Genomic DNA, 24,639 nt, shown 5'->3' with positions numbered 1-24,639 from the left:
CACACCCGCTTGACGTCAGTGCGCCAGATGCGGCCCGGATCAGCACTATGACAGTTTTGCCGTAATTGTCGCCTTGATTGTACAGATGGGTGAGTCGGGGACCAGGTGCCGCTGATCATCATCAGCAGCTTACTTAAACCGGTCCTTGGCCTCACATCATCACCATATCAACAACTCACCTACAGGTATGTGACTTTCAGCTAACAAAGAATCTTGTAATCCTGATACTGAGCTAATTTGTGTGTTTTCCCCCCCTAGATCCTGTACTGCTTGCCTGGCAAAAACGCCTGCCTGCCTGCCCTTTCACTAAACTGCCCACCAGATTCTTTGGACACTAACACTACCTCTCATCATCAATGAATTAGGTCCCCCGTTACCCCGGAACTTTAACAAATACAATATGTTGTTTACAGTCTAAAAATGGGTCATCTTTAATGTTGAGTTGCTTGTTCCAATTAAAATATTTTGTGACAAAACAATGTTATATTGTTATGTTGTATGTTGCATTAATATGTTAGCGATAATAAATGGCATGAAAAAAGTGTCATTATTGCTTTTAATTAACAAATTTGCAATATAAACACATTACAGTTAGGGTTGGGAACCTCTGGCATGAAGCCGATTCGATATGTATCTAGATGCACAGGTTACGATTCGATTGAAAAACGATACATTTTTTAGGCCGGGCGATTCGATACGATTCGATACAGTTTAAGAACGATACGGTTCGATACAGAGTGAAAACGATACGATAGTAAAAATTTCTTGTGTGTGTTCGTACAGTATTTTAAAAATATATAAAAGACCACATTTTTAATAGCAAAATTAAACAACAACATTTCATACCAATGTTATGTTTTATTTTTTTATTAGAAAAAAAATAAGGCTTGGATTGAACTAGGCATTCGAAGCCGATTCTTGTGCTCGCGATAGCCGAATTCTATCTCTACTATCGGTTCAATGAATATTTAATGGTTAATTACTGTCGAATGGTAAGTAACGTTTACTATTGATACAGCTGTATCTCTCACCTGTAAAACCGGATATCCGGTCGTATCGGTTTATCGTTCTCAAGCTTAATTACAGTATGGACAAAATGGACTCCAAATTTAATACTGAAAACGGTTTTGATACAAATCTGTCCCAGATTGGCTAACATGTATGCCATATCCAGGCCATACATTAATGTCGTGTCTGCTATTTTGGACCAGTTCTGGCCCAAAACTGGTTGCTGATCCGGCAAGTGACTCTTAACTGAATTTGGGCCATTGTTCAAAAAGACACTGGGGCGGATCCGTTTTACGAAGTTGGGTCGAAATTTGCAGTGCATCTATCCCATGTCTGCTCCAGTTATATTTTGTTATCTGGGTCGCTACTTCGCGCCCTCAGTCCATCGGAATGCAGATGAGCGGTCCCGATCCAATCACGTAGTCTCACTCTCGTTCCTGTGGTTTTCTTGGTCAGGCAGTGCACTGGAGTTGCTTATTAAAGTTAACGATGATTGACAGACGTTAAGGTTTGATCTTGTTAGAGACGCATGGAGGCCGAAACTTCAAAGCGCTGCATGCGTCATTCATTGTTTAACTTGTTAAACAGTTGCTGTGGCAACTCATTGTGTGTAAGTGAGCAGCTTGAGCGGATTTGCGTACACTCACTCAATGAAGCATTTAATAAAGAAAAGCATTTTTCTACTTTATTTTGTTTAAAAATAATTTGGTGGGTCAGTAACATGTTTAAAACTTGAAATAATTATTACATTTGAGCTGCTTAAAAAAACATTAAAATATACTTTAGATACTGCAGCAGGGATTTTGGCCCACTCCTCCATGCAGATCTTCTCCAGAGCCTTCAGGTTTCGGGGCAGCTGCCGGGCAACACAGACTTTCAGCTCCCTCCATAGATTTTCTATCGGGTTCAGATCTGGTGACTGGCTAGGCCACTCCAGGACCTTAAGATGCTTCTTACGGAGCCACTCTTGAGTTGCCTTGGCTGTGTGCTTTGGGTCGTTGTCTCACTGAAGGAAGGAGGTTGTCAGCCAAGATTTGGCGATACATAGCCCCATCCATCCTCCCCTCAATACGGTGCAGTCATCCTGTACCCTTGGCAGAGAAGCAGCCCCAAAAAATGATGTTTCCCCCTCCATGTTTCACGGTTGGGATGGTGTTCTTGGGGTTGTACTCATCCTTCTTTTTCCTCCAAACACGACGAGCCGAGTTTAGACCAAAAAGTTCAATTTTGGTCTCATCTGACCACATGACCTTCTCCCATTGCTCCTCTGGATCATCCAGATGGTCAGTGGCAAACTTCAGACGTGTCTGGACATGCAGTGGCTTCAGCAGCGGGACCTTGCGTGCGCGGTAGGATTTTAATCCATGACGGCGCGATGTGTTTCCGATGGTTTTCTTCGAGACTGTGGTTCCAGCTCTCTTCAGGTCATTGACCAGGTCCTGCCGTGTAGTTCTGGGCTGATCCCTCACCTTCCTCATGATCAGTGTTGTCCCACGAGGTGAGATCTTGCATGGAGCCCCAGAACGAGGCAGATTGACCATCAACTTGAACTTCTTCCATTTTCTAATAATCGCTTGTTACCTTCAACCTACAGTTGTTACCTTCTCACCAAGCTGCTTGCTTATTTTCCTGTAGCCCATCGCAGCCTTGTGCAGGTATCCCTGATGTCCTTACACAGCTCTTTGGTCTTGGCCATTGTGGAGAGGTTGGAGTTTGTTTGTTTGAGCATGTGAACAGGTGTCTTTTATACAGGTAACAAGTTCAAATAGGTGCAGTTACTTCCGGTAATGAGTGGAGAACAGGAGGGGTTCTTAAAAAAGAACTAAGAGTCGAAATATTTACTAGTTGGTAATGTATGAAATACTTATTTCATGCAGTTAAATACAAATTTATTATTTAAAAATTATACAATGTGATTTTCTGGATTTTTGTATTAGATTCCGTCCCTCACAGTTGAAGTTGCTGTTTCTGATTGTGTATCATATTGCCTCTGCAAAACCCTTCGAGACAACCTTGTTGTGATTCAGGGCTATACAAATAAAATAAAATTGAATTGAATTGAAGAGAACTTATGATACAAATTACAGACCTCTACATCGCTTGCAAGTGGGAAAACCAGCAAAATCGGCAGTGTATCAAATACTTGTTCTCCCCACTGTATGTCAATGCGACGAAATAAACTAGGAAATACCCCTGAGAACCTGGGAACAAAATATGTGTTACTTGGTGATATCGTGTGTTGCTGAATGCCTCTAAGGGGCGGGGCCTACCGAGTGACATGAGGCACTCCTGCTCAGCTGCTGACCAAGCAATTACTATATAATAAAATAATCTATAATATATACCCATTTCATACACATTTTCAAAGCCTTTCTCATGTCTCATCTGTCCAATTTAATAATCTCATAGCCCATGTGCACCAATGTTTGCACTTTAAATATGCTTTGGTTGGTTAATTCTAGTGCTGCAACGATTAATCGATTAACTTGAGTAAATCATTTTGAAAAAAGCGTCAAATCAAATTTTGCTGCTTCGAGGATTTGCTTCGAAGATTCGTTTCACTAAAGTGGCGTTGTAATGGTTTGTTTTGAAAGTGTTTGTATTTAATTTTTTGGATTTGGGTGGATACACTGCTCTATAGTGGCAACAGTGAATACGATAAACTCATCTAACATGGCTGGATCCCGCTGCTCCCTGTTAAGACCAACATAAGTTTGTAAGTTTTTGTTTAAACTAATAAGATTGTTTATGCATTCGTACTTTAGTTTAGAGTTATATTTAGCAGTTTTTTTTTGTGGGAATGTGTGTTTGAACGCATTGTAAAGAGCATTGTTTCAAAAAATAAAAATAAATAAAAGTTAGCATTTTATAGCATTTAAGCTAGCTGACTTTTGCTATGCGAGTTAGCCAGGTGTTCTTATGGTGATTCGAGCTTCATTATTATTATTTTTTTTTTTATATTGTTTGAGGCTAAGCTCAGGTACCCTAATTTTCGCACTATAAGGCGCACCTTACTATAAGTCGCAGCCCACCAAATTTGGCACGAAAACGGCATTTGTTCATAGATAAGCCGCACTGGACTATAAGCTGCAGCTGTCCTCACTGTATCATGGGATAGTTACACCAAAAGATATTAACCGGTAAAACTTGATTTGACAGCGGCTCATACGACTGACTGTCATAAGACCAAATGAACCATCATTAAACTTTGAACCAATTACTGCAACGCTTTATTGCTTCAAGAAGCTTCATTTGGCCATCACTGCTCCCTTGGGGGAGACAGTCAACCTCTGCTGCCACCTGCTGTTGACTGTTGTCATCCAACATGCCTCTTAGCATGCATTGCAGCGCTACAGATGTAAATGACAATATAAAAATCATGTTCTGTGCTAAATATTTCTTCAATTACTGTTCTAGTTGTTTCATTCATTGCTAGTTATGGTATTTTGTAACATTTTATTTGACAGTGGTGCCATAAGACTGTCATTACACATTAATAATTATGAAATGTCTCTGTCCTGAGCATTCATGAATGCTTATACGTAACAGATGTCATTAAGTGTTATCCGGCAAATGATCTCACTTTTGAATGGATGCAAAAGATCCAAGATGGACAAAAATTGAGTTAGTGATATAATTTGCCAAATGACACTTAATGACATAAGCATTCAATAATGTCCATGATAGTGTCATGTCATAATTTTGATTATCTTATGACAGTCTTATGACACCGCTTTCAAATAAAGTGTTACCTAAAAAAAAAAATCAACAAAGAAGCCGCACTGGACTATAAGCTACAGGTATCAAAATGAAGGAAAAAAGTAGCGGCTTATAGTCCAAAAATTACGGTATTTTAATTTGTTTTCAAATGCATTTGTTGCTCTTGTGAAATGAAAATGCAATTCTGCAAAGTTTGAAAAAACACTCAGGAATTCTATTTTGTATATTTCCATTTAATGCTCTTTTGAAAGAGCAGTCTTAGCAAGCCTTTGCTTTACATCTCCTCAAATTTATTCTGCGGCACATTAAATGAATCAGATCACTCGCTTATTCGAACTAACTAATGGATAGATTAATCGATTACTTAAATAATCGCTAGTTGGTTCAAGTGAATCAACTCCACGTGCCTTTCAGAGCATCGTATAAGAAGCTCCAATATTTACCAAACCAGATGGCGTGTGTCAAGTGGTCATTAGGAAGCTACGGATTACGGTGCAGTGAATCACATCACTTCGGAGCCCCGACCCGCAAAAAACTGAACTTTAATTGCATCTTGGCACATCTGCCGCATTCCTCTAAAACAGATTCAACATCAGTTTGTTATCTTATTTTTAATTGGATGCACAGCTGTTGCATTAGTTATTCATTGAAAATCGTTTTCAACTCCGAACAACCTTTAGGGCGCTCATTGAACCCTAGGCAATTAAGGTAAGTGCAAAACAACACTATGTCATGTCATTTCTTGATGAAAGGTGAAGGTTGTTGGCAATTGTGCTAGTCTCTTTTCTGACCTCAGGTACACAAGTACCAATACCCACAAGGCAATTGATCGACTCTGAGAACAATAGTGACTGCTGGTGTTTTATATGCATTGGCCTTACCTCTGTCTCCAGGGCTTTGTTGTGAAAGAACAATGAGATCCGCTGGATGTCCTCTGACTTCAACCACTGTCTAGGGAGCAAAACACACTAGTTATTATGTAGGTAAGCCACGCAAGCTGCATGCAAGGCATGGTTGCTCGCTTTCGGCCAAAAACATCTAGCTGGTACATTGCACTTACTTCTGTGAATTGATGCCGTCTATGGTGCGAATCATTCTCTCGTTGAGTTCTTCCTCAAACCGCCTTTTCTGTGACTTGGACCTTAATTGTGTAGGTGTGGGAAGGAGCAAGATTAACATGACTCTTTCAGGGACAGTGGTCATTAGTACTAGGGTTGTTCCCATCATGTTTTTTTGCTCCCGATCCGATTGTTTTAAGTTTGAGTATCTGCCGATCCCGATATTTCCTGATCCGATTGCTTTTTTTTTGCTCCCGATTCAAGGCAAGGCAAGGCAAATTTATTTATATATACCCTACCCACCGACGTCACAAAACCACGTGCTCGTTGTGTGGTTCCGCCCACTTGTCCGTCATTTTGTCTCTGTATTAGCATTGTTTTCAATTGATCGAGGAATTTAAAATGCATTTCATGGAAGACCCGGTGCTTTCTGATGCCATAAACTCACTGGATGTGTTGCATAAAAGGCGTTATGTGGAAAAGCTTCGTTCTATACAGTCGCCAGATCCATATTTGATGCCCAAATCGATGTTTTTCGACCCACTGTCTTTGCCCTGTCTGCCTGACATCTGCTACGCTGATATTATCTTGTCCACACAAAATCAGCCTATTCTCACGAAAATTTGAAAAACTTCAAGAGCTTGGAGGCTTATAAATACTTCGTTGCTGGTTGGGTGAAACAGGTCCTCGTCCACGAAAATTCGGCAGGAATCTATCTTGTGCTTGGAAAGGTGAGTTACGAAATTTTCAATTCAAAATCTTTTGTTATTGCTAACATCCACTGTCAAGTCTAATGTATTTCATGTCGTTTGTCAATGGAGTTAAGGCTTTTAATGTTTATATGGTTTAGCGATAGCACTCTCACTACATACATACGTGTATGTTGTCGGCGATTAGCCTAGCAATGATCTTAATTGTGGTTATTTGTCAGCCCCCTAGACGAGGCCAGTTTCTTTCACTTGGTACCAGCTAAATATTATTCAAAAAATAACGATGGTGGAAGAAAGGGAAGTCAAAAACATCTTGAATTTGAAACTATGTCGTACTACGTCGTATGTTGTCGGCGATTAGCCTCGCAATGATCTTAATTGTGGTTATTTGTCAGCCCCGTAGACGAGGCCAGTTTCTTTCACTTGGTACCAGCTAAATATTATTCAAAAAATAACGATGGTGGAAGAAAGGGAAGTCACAAACATCTTGAATTTGAAACTATGTCGTACTACGTCGTATGTTGTCGGCGATTAGCCTCGCAATGATCTTAATTGTGGTTATTTGTCAGCCCAAAACCCTCTAAGTATATCTTAAATGCATCTTACCGGATATAAAATGACTACTACATAGTCTGTGGTGATTTTTTGGTGCCCAGTTTTCACGTCGAATTGCAGCCGTCCATTTCGCTCTCCTCTTTGGATCCCTCGGAATACGGTAAAACTTCAAGTCTCTCCTTCCATCTTCTCTGTTAGTGCAACCAACAGCCACACACGCCTTCACCATTTTGATTATTAATGTTAAGGAGCAGAAAAACACGCCGTAAATAGGAGAAATGTACGTAGCCGTAACAGGTTAACACTATGTTTTGACGGACAAGTGGGCGGTACCATTCAGGAGAGCGGAGTTGTGACGTCACGTGGGTAGGGTCTATAGCACAATTCAACACAAGAACATTCAAAGTCCTTTACGTCACATGAAGATCATAAAAATCACATTTAAATCAACGTAAAAACCAAGACAATCAAAATTGGAAATAAAATTATACATAAAAATCGCATTTAATCACAAATAGAATAAACATAAATAAATAGAAATAAAACAAAAACTACTACAACTTATAATAATTGAAATCAGCAATGGAGATAAGCACAAGAGGAATAGAAAGCAAGTAGATTGAAATATATAGACAGTTATGGATATGCAGTGCTAAACAAAAGTGTTTTAGCCCTGATTTAAAAAGAGCTAACAGTTTGAGCATACTTCAGACGTTCAGGTAACTTGTTCCAGAGGTGAGGAGCATAATAACTAAATGCTGCCTCACCCTGCTTGGCTCTTGTTCTTGGAACATGCAGGAGACCGGTTCCAGACGACCTTAGGGGTCTAGATGTCTCATAGGAATCTAATAAATCAAGCATGTATTTTGGTCGAAGGCCATTAAGTGTTTTGTAGACGAGCAGTAGTATTTTATAGTCTATCCTTTGACTCACTGGAAGCCAGTGTAGCAATTTCAAAACCGGTGTAATGTGGTCCAGCTTCCTTGTATTTGTGAGGACTCTGGCTGCAGCATTCTGTACTAGCTGCAACTTCCTGACTGATTTTTTATCAAGACCTGTAAATATACCGTTGCAATAGTCCAATCTGCTGAAAATGAATGCATGCATAAGTTTTTCCATGTCTTGTTGAGTCAGAAGCCCCTTAATTCTGGTTATATTTTTTAGGTGGTAATAAGCAGATTTAGTGACGGACTTTAGATGGCTATCAAATTTTAGGTCTGAGTCAATAATTACGCCAAGGTTTCTGACTTGATTTGTAGCTGTGAGTGACACTGTGCTAAGTTGCCTGCTTATCTTTGACCTTTCCTTTTTTTGGCCTAAAAATGATCACCTCTGTCTTCTCCACATTTAACTGGAGAAAATTCTGGCACATCCATTCATTGATTTGATGAATGCATTTACTCAGGGAGACTAAGGGACTATAATCATGTGGGGAAACAGAAATGTACAGTTGTGTGGCATCTGCATAGGCGTGATAGGAGATGCCATACTGTTCCATTATCTGAGCTAAGGGAAGCATATAGATGTTAAATAAGAGTGGTCCAAGAATTGACCCTTGAGGGACTCCACAAGTGAATTTGGTTACGTCACGTAACTTAAGCATGTTACGCACGCTCGATTCAGCAAGTACGACTACTGATTAGGTTACAATGGTTTAGCACGTGCATTGCAGCCAAAAACAGGCATGAAAAAGGGTCAGTGGTTAAAAAGTTGAGAAGGGTATGGAGGAAATATGTCCCGGTAGGGCTGTCCCAAACGACAAATTTTTTCCCGATTAGTCAGCTGACTATTTTTTACAATTAGTCGACTAATATATGTATATATATATTTTTTTACTAATTTAGCAATGAAATTTTTGTTGACGCTTATTAATTCACAAAAACATTTTTGGAACACTTAAAAAAATGTTTGTTCTTCTTTTTCCAAAATTACAATCGATAATAGAATCGAAAAATAATTGAATCGTTAAGCAATATGGATAATGGAATTGGAATCGTAAAAATCGTATCAATTCCCATCCCTACTCATAATATATGTAGAATGAAGAATATGTGTTTGTTTCCATGGTAACTCTTCATAGGTCTTCCTGTTTTGGTCTCGAGTCACACGCGCTAAGTGTTTTGGGACTGAGAAAGGGGTGTGGAGTGAGGGTGCACATTTGAGCTGAGTGCAGCCACCTGTTGAGAAGATGTGCTAGGGAATGTTAATCTGTGTGTGTCCATGAATGAATGTAGTATTTTTCCTTCATTCTGAAGGGCTCCAGCTATCAGTTTGAGCATTACATGCACATTACATACGTACAAAGCTCCGTTTCGTAGCATTGTCATTGCATCAGCGGGTAGTCATCGCTCCAAGTCGGCAAGCATTTTTTACATCTTATTCGTGTTCCACATTTATGCCATGAGGTGACGTGTTCCCTTAGCGCATTTGGGATGTGTTGTCACTTCGATTGAGTGTAAAGTGCTGAGTTGCCGCCACGGTTTGTGGCCAAATTCAACGCGTGCGTGTACCATGTACTTCCAGGTTGTGTGCGCGCATTCACGCCCGCCCCCACCCTTGTGGTTTTTGCACTGTGCAATTAATTTGTTTGTTGTTGATTAATGTGCTGTCAATTTGCATTGTTTTACATTGGCACTGACATGCTGTTAACCCCTAAACCCTAACCCGAAGTTCTGAATTTTTTACATTAGGCTTAATCTTCGAGTTAGCGTGGCTTTCATTAGTCAGTGGAGTTGATTTCAACAAATTCCATGCGGTTACTCACTTATTTGTTAGGTTCAGGGCTCCCAAGTGGCTAAGCTAGCGTGAGTGAATGGTGGTTGAAATCAACACCATCGAGTAATTAAACACCCCGCTAACTCGAAGATTAAGTGTTATATGAAAAGTTCTGATCTTCCCATTAAATTCAATTAACGGAAAGGCAATTACATGAGATTTTGTTGTTGTCATTCTTATGTTGAGACAGCTAAGAGCAAAATTGGTGAATAGTAACCGATTAGTTACTTTTAAAGGAACTTAATTACTTTGATAATACAGTAATCAGTAAAGTAAGTAGATTACTTTTTTGAGGTGTAATCAGTAATCAGTAATTAAATCACTTTTTCAAGTAATCTGTGACAACACTGGTTGTGGTAGTTGGTAAAAGAGCGAAACGGAAGTTGAAAACACATTGACAGCACTAGGCGTCTAATCCATTTCAACTGGGAGGGGCTGGAAGCAATCGATCACTTCCTATTGCCATCACTGGCAGCCATAGAATTAAACGCTCTGAGGTCACTAGAGATTTATGAAACAAACAAACAAACAAAAAAAATAAATAATCAGCGCAAAATAAACATGGGCCACACTTATACCAATTTATGTCTTAATTCTTCTGTTTTTAATTTTTTTCTAAGAGGGTTAATCAATAAATAAGGTGAATTTTTCATTATAAGGACTGCTGATACAGAAAGCTTACTCCCCCGTTTTTCTTCTTTTTCACATGGATTTAAATTTCTTTTGTAGATTTAAAAAATAAAATAAAAAAAATTAGGGCTGTCAAAATTATCGCGTTAACGGGCGTTAATTTTTAAAATTAATCACGTTAAAATATTTGACGCAATTAACGCATGCACTAAATGACCCGCTCGCACATTGCCTCAAACAGATTACAATGAGGCCGTTTATGGACATTAAGAGTGAAGAGAATGCCACCGGCCGCTTGGGGGCAGCGCCGTTCCATACTCATGTTATTTCTTCTAAACATGGGGGAATTAGTAGTTGTGAGACGTTGATGCTTTATTCACGATGCAATGCAAATTGCTATTTGTGCCCCATACATATTTCGGTAAGTTTTCTTTCTTTTAGTGGCAATTATGTGTCTCTTGTTGTATTTTGGGTAAGATATGTACAGATATATGTTATACAGTAAAGGCGAGTGGACACTTGCAATCTTTGGACCGCTCCGTTTATTGGCATAAGCTTCTCCTTCACAACAAACCTAAGTATCGTTTCGTGAAAGCACAACAAAAATAATATTCCTATCTCTCCAAAAAAAAATAATGTTCACAAAAAGAAGTCTATAGTAATTAGGCCCTATTCTGACACACAGTTAAACAACAATGCAAAATGAACCGGAATTCCATATCAAAATAGCTATGCAAAATACACGTAAAACTTAGACTTTGGTCACTCTATTTTTATTATTGTTATTTTTATTTTTATTCTTCTTATTATTATATTAACTCTACTTTTGATTGAGAATTTTACAAATTTTATTAAAACAAAAACATGAAGAGGGGTTTTAATTAGGGCTGTCAAACGATTAAAATTTTTAATCGAGTTAATTACAGCTTATTAATTATTAATCGTAATTAATCGCAATTAATCGCAATTCAAACCATTTATAAAATATGCCATATTTTTCTGTAAATTATATATATATTCTGTAAAATAAATTGTTGGAATGGAAAGATAAGACACAAGATGGATATATACATTCAACATACGGTATATAAGGACTGTAGTGGGCATTTCACTCTACTGTCAGTTAAATCTGTCTATGCTGTCCTCACTCCGAAGCGTCTACTTTTTCCAAAGCTAGACAGCTTGTGAATGACGCCATAATAATCAGACTTCTTTCTTTTTCATCTGATTTATTTATAAAATGGCCTTAAACCATTGTCCTCTTTAGACCGTTGTAAAACTACCAAAAAAAAGTACACAGGCATTGCATTAGCAACAACGTTAGCTTAGCACGCTATACAGGTTCACAAAACATAAACAAAAAGCGTCTTATACAAAAAATATAACATTTCGCTTACTAACATAATATGTGCATTATTTACAACAGCCATACTTACGGACAAATCTTGTCCAAGGATCATATAAGCACAACATTACAACGTAGGCGTCAGCCCGAGACGTCCTGCAGCCATATTGAACTGGCAAGACAACAATAAACCATATAGCAAAGCGACCACAAGAGTTCGCTGTTAGCACAAAAAGCCTTGCTGTAAAACTTACCAAAAGGCAGAATACTGTCTGAGCGGGACATGTGCGTTAATTGTGTCAAATATTTTAACGTGATTAATTTTAAAAATTAATTACCGCGCGTTAACGCGATAATTTTGACAGCCCTAGTTTTAATATAAAATTACTATAACTTGTAACTATAACAATTATCTTTTAAGAACAAGTCTTTCTATCCGTGGATCACTTTAACAGAAAGAATGTTAATAATGGCATTTGTGGATTTATTGTTACAATAAACAAATACAGTACTTATGTACAGTATGTTGTACGTATATATCCGTCGTGTGTCTTATCTTTCCATTCCAACAATAATTTACAGAAAAATATGGCATATTTTAGAGATGGTTTGAATTGCGATTAATTTTGATTAATTACGATTAATTAATTGTTAAGCTGTAATTAACTCGATTAAAAATTTTAATCGTTTGACAGCCCTAAAAAAATACTTAGAGCGTTTTTACAACCAAAAAGCATGCTCCAGGATTGAACAGTGGTCAGTTATAAGTTTTTGGCTGCTGAAGGATGCAAACCAGTTGAAATTCAATTGAGAATGTCAACTGTGTATGGTGACACGTTTCATCCGAAAAAAAAAAAATGTTTGAAAAAATGGCACGAAGTTTGAAAGTGACAAAGTCAAAAGTGTTGTAACGGACTAGCTGAGACATCAGTCCAAAGCTGAGGGAATACGGAACCTTGTGCACGGATAGGAAAAGTGTGTAACAGTGCAGGGAGACTACATTGAAGAAAAAAAAAAAAAAACTGAAAGAAACTGTATTAGAAATCCTGATATCGAAAAATTCACCTCACCGTAATTTCGGACTATAAACCTCACCTGACTATAAGCCGCCACTCACCAAATTTGACACGAAAACTGCATTTGTTCATAGATAAGCCCCACTGGACTATAAGCCGCAGCTGTCCTCACTGTATTATGGGATATTTACACCAAAAGATATTAACCCGTAACACTTTATTTGCCAGCGGCATCATAAGACTGTCTTCAGACCAAATGCACCACCATGAAGCTTTGAACCAATTGTCTGCAAAGCTCCATTGCTTCAAGAAACTTCATTTGGCCATCACTGCTCCCTTGGGGGAGACAGTCAACCTCTGCTGTCACCTTCTTTCAACACTGTTGTTGTCCAACATGCCTCCTAGCATGCACTGCAGCGCTACAGATGTAAATAGCAATCAAAATTCATATTCTGTGCTAAGTATTTCATCAGTTACTGTTCCAGTTGTTTCATTAATTTCTAGCTATGGTATTTGGTAACACTTCATTTGACATTGGCGCCATAAGAAAATTATAATTATTACAGAAGACCGTCATGAGCATTAAGTAATGCTTATAACAGATGTCATTTAGTTTTTGAATGGATGTAAAAGATCCGAGCTTGACATTTATTGAGTTAATGACATAATTTGCTGGATGATCAATCAATCAATCAATCAATCAATCAATCAATCAATCAATCAATCAATCAATCAATCAATCAATCAATCAATCAATCAATCAATCAATCAATCAATCAATCAATCAATCAAATGTATTTATATAGCCCTTTAACAAAACCCGAAAGGCCCTCAAAGTGCTTTACAACAAAACATGGCTCAAGATAAATAAAAGGCAGGAAAATATTAAACAATGACATTTAAAAAATAAAATAAAACAAAGACAGCGCATCGCAATAAAAGTCCAGTAAGTAAAACAATAAAACCGATAAAATCGAAAAACATAAAAAAAAAAAAAAAAAAAGCCCTTCAGCTAATAAAACCAGGCTATCCTAATCTTTTTAAAAGGCGAGTCTAAAAAGGTGTGTTTTTAGCCGAGACTTAAAAAGACCTACATCTGTGGTGGTGCGGATTTCGGGGGGAAGGCTATTCCACAGCCTGGGGGCAGCAACCGCAAAGGATCGGTCTCCCCACTGTTTTAGTTTTGACCTCGGAACATCTAAAAGAAGCTGGCTGGTCGAGCGAAGAGTCCTGCCAGAGTTACGAAAAGTTAAAATTTCCGATAAATAAGATGGAGCCTGGCCATTAATAGAATTAAAAACAAACAGTAAAAGTTTGAAATCAATTCTAAAATGGACTGGAAGCCAGCGGAATGGTGATAGCACGGGGGTAATATGCTCACGTCTAGGTGTACCTGTTAAAAATCGAGCAGCAGCATTTTGAACAAGTTGCAGCCGAGAAATCGAGGACTTGGGTAGGCCAACATAAAGTGCATTGCAGTAGTCCAGCCTTGAACTTATAAAAGCGTGAATTGCTTTTTCAAGGTCGTGGCAACTAAGAAAAGGCTTCACTTTGGCTAAGAGACGGAGCTGGAAAAAACTTGCTCTTACAACAGAACTATTCTGTTTTTCAAAGTTAAGCCTGCTATCGAATATCACTCCGAGATTTTTAACGTGTGTCTTAAAAATGTCAGCCGGAGCGCCAGAGTTGGGCTCAAGGGCTTTCATCGTGGAAGGTGTGCCAAAAGTAATAAATTCAGTTTTGCTCTCGTTAAGGTGTAAAAGGTTTTGTGCAAGCCACTGTTTCACATCAGATATGCACTCCATAGCATAGCAAGAGCAGTTTTTGTGTTAGGTCTCAGGGGCAGATAGAGCTGCAGGTCATCAGCATAAAAATGAAAAGCAATATTATGTTTTTTTATAATTGATCCTAAAGGTAGGAGACACACTGAATGACATCTGTCATAAGCATTCACTAATACCCATGATAGTGACATGTCATAATTATGGTCTTATGACAGTCAAATAAAGTGTTACCACGTATTAACACATATAAATGAACAAATAAGCCGCATTGGATTATAAACTGCAAGATACAAAATGAGGGAAAAAGTAGCGGCTTATAGTCCAAATATTACGGAATTTATTGAATGACCCTCATATTTTGTTTCAAATTAATTTTATTTCATTTATTCATAGCTTTTCTTACCCCAATTTGCATTTTTAAAAATATGTTTATAACTATTTTTAATACCATTGTTTTTTTCTCAGATGGATTTTTCAATAAATTCATTCATTGGGGGACGCAAAATATTGTCCTGTGGGCTGCAAGTTTGAGACCACAGTCCTATTTGAATGTTAAAAAAAAAAATTAAAAAAATCATAATTCATATATGCAAGGATTAAAATATAAAAATATAGTACAAAAGTCGCAACTCACCGCTCCCTTCGCTGGAAGTGGTACTGACCCATCGGAACATCCTGGCAACGATAACACATTTGTTACAACCTTATCGAGTGTTTTATGATGAAAAATAGTGTTGTGACGTCACTGCACTAACAGTGGTGTTGATCTTGTCGTTGTCTGTGGTCATGCTGTCACGGTGGTGGAGGTTAGCAAAGGGCTTGGCGGCGCCCCACGACTCCAAGTAGCGTGTCATCCGGACGGACGCCCTCATCTTGCCGCCATCAAGAGACGGGCGAGAGCGCAAGCCTAGCAGAGGGCTGTGCTTCTCAGTCTGACATTAAAAAAAAGAAAGTTTGAATGAGAACGGCTCAAAGAAGGTCTCCCTGGGATTTACACTGACTGGAGTGAAATGAAGGGTGTGACAGACTGTGAAACTGATTCCTGTAGGAATTGAAAGCAACACAGGCCTTAATGGTTGCGCTAATGCCAACGCGGGTGCTCTGACGGTGACATTCAACGACAATGACTGGGGAGACACCGCATCCTGTCAACTAGTGGCCCCTACATGGCCTTTATCCATTCAGAGCTTCTTGAAAATGTCATCAAACAGTGGCTGAGTTTTTTTTTTATTAATATCTGACAGGATATGAAAAACCTCATGAATGTGAGCAGAGAAGGTGCAACGCTCTCGTCCTAACATATTTTGTGATGGAATCATATGAAATGATGGTTGCTATTTTTATGTGCATCTAGTCAATGAATAGACCTGACTAAAACGTGCAATTTGCTGGATTAAATCATTAATTGTCGTTAACATGATGGACGTGCATTGTATTTGAACTTGGAGGGCTACGAATGCTCCCAGTTCAAATGGATTGGACGTCTATTGCCGTGTATGGCGGCCAGTTTGTTATTATGAAAAATACATATACCGTATTTTCCGGACTATAAGCCGCTACTTTTTTCTCGCCGTTCCTACACAGCTTATTTATGGATCAGCTGCTTCACTAGCACTGCATTTATTAACATAGCCAACCTGAGGCCATGTTGGTAGGGGAGATGAAAGATCTTTTCATGCTTCTGCCATGAATTGAAATGAGTTTACCACTAGTAGACATCCAATCCATTTTAAGTTGACATCTGTCACTGTCAATGGCAACCAATGAGTAACGAGCATTTCTGTTGGATTTAAATTGGATTGTACAATTTTCAAACATAATTCTAAATTTGAAGATAATGGTGCAGACTATAAGCAAACTATAGATTAACCAAAGCATTTGTTTTTAGTTGCAGTTCATTAAAATGTTATATGTCAAAGGGCCTTTGTGGTTCCTGGTATTTTTATATTGGCGGCAGAGGGTCAAAATGGCTCTTTGAGTATCTAAGGTTGCTGACCCCCTATGTGAATATCCAATGTTAATATATGTACACCTGCGGTTTATAGTCAGGGTTAGGGTTATATATGTTGATTTATTTCTAAAATTTTGTGAACTTTGGCCAGTGCGGCTTATAATCAGGTGTGCTTTATAGTCCAGAAATTACGGTGTATATATATATTAGGGCTGTCAAAATTATCGCGTTAATGTGCGGTAATTAATTTTTTTAATTAATCACGTTAAAATATTTGACGCAATTAACGCACTAGGCCCGCTCAGACAGATTTATATGTCAGTACAGTGAAAGGCCAACTTGTTAATTGTGTTTTACAGAGTTTTTTCGCCCTCTGCTGGTGCTTGGGTGTGACTTGCATATGTTATTTGGCGTAATGTCGCCCTCTGCTGGCGATTCAGTGCAGCTGATTATTTGGGTTTCGGCGCGCTTTTCTGACGTGACTGTATGTCGACGCGAACTCACACTAATAGACAGTGCTATTCAGACCAGCTAACGTCCGCATCCAGTATTCAGTGGCAGTTCTCATAGCCCCATCACACTGTTTGTGTCTAATACATGCATCGCTTGTGAGTTATATTCCTCCTTTGTTTATATTCATGAGCATTAGATAGCTATTGATGATGTGTATTTGAATTTGTTCACATATGTGGTGAAATGCAGTTACATTGTTAGATGCTTGTGAGCTAATTGGCTAGTGCTACTGCTCAAATGGACACGTGTGTGTACATTTTATGTTATTTTGTGATTTATGCAAGTTATTGACACATTGCCTTGTTATTTTCAGTTTTACAAAAATAAAAGAAACGTGCTCCTGTCAAAAAGAGATGACTTCAGTAAAGCCCATGCAACTTTGCCACACCGTTTGATTTCTTTTTGGAACTTATGTTCGCTATCTGTTAGTTTGTGTACTCACACACATTGAGGACAGAATAGGGCCACTAGTTTATTTTTTGATTGAAAATTTTACAAATTTTATTAAAACGAAAACATTAAGAGGCGTTTTAATATAACATTTCTATAACTTGTACTAATATTCATCCTTTAAGAACTACAAGTCTTTCTATCCATGGATCACTTTAACAGAATGTTAATAATGTTAATGCCATCTTGTTGATTTATTGTTATAATAAACAAATACAGTCCTTATGTACCGTATGTTGAATGTATATATCCATCTTGTCTTATCTTTCCATTCCAACAATAATTTACAGAAAAATATGGCATATTTTATAGATGGTTTGAATTGCGATTAATTGCGATTAATTACGATTAATTAATTTTTAAGCTGTAATTAACTCGATTAAAAATTTTAATCGTTTGACAGCCCTAATATATATATATATATATATATATATATATATATATATGTTTATATATCAGTGTTGTTTTCGTCAACGATGACGATAACAAAAATATTTCGTCAGCGAATATTTCTCATGACGATGACATGTCGAGCTGAAAACTTGTGTCTTGGGAGACTAAAACGTAACGAGATGGATGCCAGACATGAACGAGATGAAAATTCGCCATAGTTTCTGTAATATTTTCTTATGGTATGTGTAGTTAGCATGCATCGTAGCAGAGTTTTGTCGTGTCACTCATGTGACATGCTCACCCATGCCCTCCACACATGCTTACTTACACACGGCTCCTTTTGTGAAACACGTGTCAGGTACTGTTTGGAAAGTTTTGTTTTATTATCTTGGCTAGATATGCCATGTTGCTTTTACCTTTAAAGGTGTGTGCTGAGTGATCATCACACAGTAAATGTAACTTGTAGCATTAGCATAGCGTTCTCATTGGCTTAGCATTCGCGTTAGCATTTAACATGGTGGGTGTCGTCTTGAACTCTTGACGTACAGTTAAGTTTAATTAATTGAAAATAGTGTGCTCGTCTGTCAATGTTAATTCGAAATTTGTTGGAAACCTTTTATTCATTTATTCATTTATTTATTCATTTCTTCATTCATAGACTAAAACTTCTGACGTTTACAGACGAAAACATTTTGAGTAATTCTCGACTATAACTCGACAAAATTTTCGTCGAGTTTTCGCTGACGAAAACTAGACAAAGACCAATTTTGAAATGACTAAAATATTTGACTGAGACTAATAAGTATTTTTGTTCAAAAGGCTAAAACGAAAATTTAAAGGGCTGCCAAAAACAACTTTGATATAAATTGATTAAATAAAAATAAATAAAATAAATAATAATAATCATTTGAAGGATTATATTGAACCTTGGTGTAATTATTGACTCAGACCTAAAATTTGGTAGCCATCTAAAGTCCGTCACTAAATCTGCTTATTACCACCTAAAAAATACGTATAGCCAGAATTAAGAGGCTTCTGACTCAACAAGACATGGTAAAACTTATGCATGCATTCATTTTCAGCAGATTGGACTATTGCGATGGTATTTTTACTTGTCTTGATTAAAAATCAGTCAGGAAGCTGCAGCTAGTACAGAATGCTGCAGCCAGAGTCCTCACAAATACAAGGAAACTGGACCACTTTACACCGGTTTTGAAATCGTTACACTGGCTTCCTTTGAGTCAAAGGATAGACTATAAAATACTACTTCTCGTGTACAAAACACTTAATGGCTTTGGACCAAAATACATGCTTGATTTGTTAGATTCCGATGAAACATCTAGACCCCATGGTCGTCTGGAACGGGTCTCCTGTATGTTCCAAGAACAAGAACCAAGCAGGGTGAGGCAGCATTTAGTTATTATGCTCCTCACCTCTGGAACAAGGTACCTGAAGTTCTGAAGTATGCTCAAACTGTTAGCGCCTTTAAATCAGGGCTAAAAACACTTTTGATTAGCACTGCATATCCATAACTGTCTAGATATTTCAATCCATTTGCTTTCTATTAGGCCTGAACGATATATCGTTTAAACATCGCCATCGCGATGTGCACATGTGCAATAGTTCCATCGCAAGGACGTGCGATAGTTTTATTTTTTTTAATCCACAAATGCATGTTGCTCCATGCTTTCTCTGTCCTGAGCTGATCGCTTTAGTGACACTCACACAACCTCCCTCTCCCCCTCCTTCCCTCTCCTAGGTCTTTGTTCCTCTGCGCACTTGCTTATTAAAGTTAACGATGGTTGTGTTTAAACTTGCCACAGAGGCGGACTTCAGTCACACCGCATCTTTCAGTCGTCGTTTAACTTGTTAAGAAGGCGTTGCATGAAGGAAGCGTGCGCTGGAATGAATGTGTGTGCGTGGAAATGTTGGGGACAGCCGGTGTTCTGACGAATGGGTATGCTTTGTACACCTGTTGTGTCAAGGAAATAAACACTAGAAGTGATTCTGCAGCCAAGGTAGATAAACAGAAGCATTAAAATAAAGCAAAGCATTTTTCTACTACAGGACATTATACTTGTTTAAAAATGATTCGATGATCTGCTCGTGTGGTACATGATTGGAAAGCTTAAAATCTCAACTTTCTGGGGGAAGAAACATTTTTAACAGGAGGGCATTTAAAAAAAAAAAAAAAAAAGAAATGTTTTTTAAACAGCAAAACCCTAGCTGGAGGTGAGAGCATGCGAGAGCAGAATTACAGACACCATGACTTTAACGAGATATTATACTTATCTTGTTTCAATCCAAAAACTCCATGTCGCATGTATCACTGAGTGTCAAGACACAGCTGTGACTGGCCGCAGTAGGATTATTTCATTTTATTTTATGAGTGAAACATGGTACTTTAACAGGGGTCGCAATGCAGAAATAGCAGACATCAAGGAGTGGTCGAGATTTTCTTTTTCATATATTTACCCTTTTAAAAGTTTTTTTCCCCCAATTTTTCTTTTTTCGGATGAGTTATATTATCTAACATAGCAGGGAAAATGCGACAGTAACAAAAAAATATTATTTAGCGAAAGTTATGTGGTAGATATCCATGACTTTTTTTTACAGATGCTATATTTTTCATTGTGACGTGATTTGTTTAAAAATTTAAAATATGCGAGTGAATCATTTTTTAAAGTTAGCCATATACATTTTTTAAAGCATATTTTAGGGGGAAATTTTTGAAAAAAAATGTCTAATATATGTATAATATGTATCTTTTTCCAATGCAAAAAAAAAAAAAATATATATATATATATATATATATATATATATATATATGTATATATATTATTTTTTTAAATATCGCAATATAATATCGCAATATATTGCAACCCCCCAAAAAAATCGCAGCAATAGTTTTTTCTAATATCGTTCAGGCCTACTTTCTATTCCTCTTGTGCTTATCTCCATTGCTGATTGCAATTATTAGCACTAGTATTTGTTTTATTTTATTTTTATTTTTTTATTCTATTCGTGATTAAATGTGATTTTTATGTATAATTTTATTTCCTATTTCGATTGTCTTTGGTTTTACGTTCAATTGATTTTAATCTGATTTTGATGATCTTCATGTGATGTGAAGCACTTTGAATTGCCTTGTGTTGAATTGTGCTTTATAAATAAATTTGCCTTGCCTGTATTGGAGCACACAATTTTTTCCCCAGTGAGCGGGCCAACCCTCCCAGACCTCTACTAGTGACAAGCTAATATAAATTCACAGCAGTTGAATCATCGTCAATGGCACTGAAAGGCTTTACAATTTACAAAACATATCTACTGTCATTGTTTTTTCCCACCTTGGGGTTGATGACCAGGAAGGTGACCACTCCGTGCTCTTTCAGGTAAGAGTCTCGACTTTGTCCGTCTCCTGGCTCTACCTTATAGGAGCCCTTCAGGTAGTCCAGAGTCACCGAAGAAATGTGCACCCTCCTGCAGAACACGAGCTCACATTATTTTGATCCCTAACATTTGCAACTATCCTCAAATGTCAATAATGTTCTGCTTAAAGCAGAAAAGGATTATAATGCCGAAGTTATGTGTTATAATGTTATGTGCAGTGTTGTTTTCGTCAGTGACGATAACGGAAATATTTCATCAACGAACATGATGACGGGGTAAAAACGTGGTTAGGGAGACTAGAACATAACGAGACGAATGCCAGTTTTCGTCTGACGAGATGACAACGAGACGAAAATGCGTCGTTTCTGTTCACAAGGTGTGACATTTTCATGTTGTAGGTTGCATCGTAGTAGTGTTTGAGCCGTGTCACTCATATGAGATGTGCTGCGCCTCTCTCCCACTCTCCTCACTGACGTTTAGGATGTATCTCAAGCTAGGCTGTGTTCCGTCTTGCTGGTTTGGAAACACGGTAAGATTTGTTTTCTTACCTTAGCAGGAGAAAATATGCAATGTTGCTTCAGCGTTTAGAGGTATGTGCTAAGTAATCGTCAGATGCTAAATGTAACTCCTAGCATTAGTGTAGCATTCACATTAGCATTAGTTTTAGAATGGCGAGCTTCCTTTTAAAACACTGGCCAGTCTTTAGCAGAGCCACTTGGCATTTCTGGTCATTAAGTCTAGAGCAAGGGTCGGGAAACTATGGCTTGCAAGCCAGATCTGGCTCTTTTGACGGCTGCATCTGGCTTGCAGATAAATCTTTATTTAGGAAAAAAAAAAAAAAAGTTTCGTTGTACTCCTTTGCACATTGTGCGAAACGGCGACGGTCACCGACGACTAGAAAGCCGGTTCGCAGTAATTTTTGTGGGAAAGTAGCATACATACAGTGGGGCAAATAAGTATTTAGTCCAACACTAATTGTGCAAGTTCTCCTACTTGAAAAGATTGGAGAGGCCTGTAATTGTCAACATGGGTAAACCTCAACCATGAGAGACAGAATGTGGAAGAAAAAAAAAAAACAGAAAATCACATTGTTTGGTTTTTAAAGAATTTGTTTCCAAATTAGAGTGGAAAATAAGTATTTGGTCACCTACAAAGAAGCAAGATTTCTGGCTATCAAAGAGGTCTAACTTCTTCTAACGAGGTCTAACGAGGCTCCACTCGTTACCTGTATTAATGGCACCTGTTTTAACTCATTATCGGTATAAAAGACATCTGTCCACAATCTCAGTCAGTCACACTCCAAACTCCACTATAGCCAAGACCAAAGAGCTGTCAAAGGACACAATAGACAAAATTGTAGACCTGCACCAGGCTGGGAAGACTGAATCTGCAATAGGTAAAACGCTTGGTGTAAAGAAATCAACTGTGGGAGCAATTATTAGAAAATGGAAGACATAAAAGACCACTGATAATCTCCCTCGATTTGGGGCTCCATGCAAGATCTCACCCCGTGGCGTCAAAATGATAACAAGAACGGTGAGCAAAACTCCCAGAACCACACATGGGGACCTAGTGAATGACCTACAGAGAGCTGGGACCACAGTAACAAAGGCTACTATCAGTAACACAATGCGCCGCCAGGGACTCAAATCCTGCACTGCCAGACGTGTCCCCCTGCTGAAGAAAGTACATGTCTAGGCCCGTCTGCGGTTCGCTAGAGAGCATTTGAATGATCCAGAAGAGGACTGGGAGAATGTGTTATGGTCAGATGAAACCAAAATAGGACTTTTTGGTAGAAACACAGGTCCTCGTGTTTGGAGGAGAAAGAATACAGAATTGCATCCGAAGAACACCATACCCACTGTGAAGCATGGGGGTGGAAACATCATGCTTTGGGGCTGTTTTTCTGCAAAAGGACCAGGACAACTGATCTGTGTAAAGGAAAGAATGAATGGGGCCATGTGAAAATCTCCTTCCATCAGCAAAGGCATTGAAGATGAGACGTGGCTGGGTCTTTCAGCATGACAATGATCCCAAACACACAGCCAGGGCAACAAAGGAGTGGCTTCATAAGAAGCATTTCAAGGTCCTGGAGTGGCCTAGCCAGTCTCCAGATCTCAACCCCATAGAAAATCTGTGGAGGGAGTTGAAAGTCCGTGTTGCCCAACGACAGCCCCAAAACATCACTGATCTAGAGGAGATCTGCATGGAGGAATGGGCCAATATACCAGCAACAGTGTGTGAAAAGCTTGTGAAGAGTTACAGAAAACGTTTGACCTCCGTTATTGCCAACAAAGGGTACATAACAAAGTATCGAGATGAACTTCTGGTATTGACCAAATACTTATTTTCCACCATGATTTGCAAATAAATTCTTTAAAAATCAAACAATGTGATTTTCTGTTTTTTTTCCCCACATTCTGTCTTTCATGGTTGAGGTTTACCCATGTTGACAATTACAGGCCTCCCTAATATTTTCAAGTGGGAGAACTTGCACAATTAGTGGTTGACTAAATACTTATTTGCCCCACTGTACATGTCGTTGTGTCTATCTATTTATCTATCAATTGCACAGGCAATGCAGATGAGGCACTGTTCAAGTGGGGTTGCCGTATTTTGCTGTCGAAAATATCGGCCGATATGCAGATGTGCGTCAAGTGAACTTCTCTCGTTTTTGGTTTTGTTTTCCGTGTTGTCAGCTAATTTTAGAAACCCTTTTGAGAAGATGGCAAAAAGAAAAAAAGACTAGGAGTATCGTACTTTTCAGCAGGAATGGACAGAGGAATATGCCTTTGTGGAGAGAGCAGGTTCTGCGGTGTGTCTAAAATGCAATGATAAAATTGCATCTATGAAAAGGTCAAATATAAAGCGGCACTTCGACACCCGCCATACTACATTTGCATCGAAATATCCTGCGGGAGACAGCAGGAAGAAAGCATGTCACGAGCTACTATCAAGAGTGCAAGCTAGTCAGCGGCAACTCCATGTTTGGACCTGAACAAGGCGATTGGAATTCGATTAGCTTTGCTGGCGCTTTAGCAATTGTGAGAAATGGGAAGCCATTCACGGATGGGGAGTACGCCAAAGCATTCATGCTTGATGTTGCCAATGAACTTTTTGACGACTTTTCGGATAAAGATAATTAAACGGATAAAAGACATGCCTCTGTCGGCAAGAACTGTTCACGATCGTACCATCATGATGGCAAATCAAATTGAGGCGAGTGAAGGATATAAATGCAGCACTGTTTTTTTTCACTCGCTTTGGATGAGTCAACACACGTACGCAATTTATCCCAGTTCAGCATGATTGCAAGGTTTTGACTATGAGAGGGACAACAA

General features: G+C 38.4%; 1 protein-coding gene across 3 annotated transcripts in view; it reads right to left on the bottom strand.

The window, feature by feature from the left end:
* adcy2b (adenylate cyclase 2b (brain)) overlaps positions 1–24,639 on the bottom strand; it is a 122,112-nt gene that overhangs the window by 37,264 nt on the left and 60,209 nt on the right. For all 3 annotated transcript variants that reach the window (XR_009061871.1, XM_057827897.1, XM_057827898.1), the window contains exons 9-13: positions 21,256–21,388; positions 15,357–15,533; positions 15,236–15,276; positions 5,789–5,869; positions 5,610–5,679 (exon numbers count right to left, since the gene is read on the bottom strand). Coding sequence is in view for 2 of the 3 variants with exons in the window: in XM_057827897.1 (XP_057683880.1) it covers positions 5,610–5,679; positions 5,789–5,869; positions 15,236–15,276; positions 15,357–15,533; positions 21,256–21,388 (502 nt within the window). In the remaining variant the exon portion in view is untranslated. The remainder of the gene's footprint in view (positions 1–5,609; positions 5,680–5,788; positions 5,870–15,235; positions 15,277–15,356; positions 15,534–21,255; positions 21,389–24,639) is intronic.

Source organism: Corythoichthys intestinalis, chromosome 22 (genome assembly GCF_030265065.1).
Source record: "Corythoichthys intestinalis isolate RoL2023-P3 chromosome 22, ASM3026506v1, whole genome shotgun sequence".
NCBI classification, from domain to species: domain Eukaryota; kingdom Metazoa; phylum Chordata; class Actinopteri; order Syngnathiformes; family Syngnathidae; genus Corythoichthys; species Corythoichthys intestinalis.
Note: the sequence above shows the minus strand (reverse complement) of the source record. Positions and strands in the feature narration are given on the sequence as shown.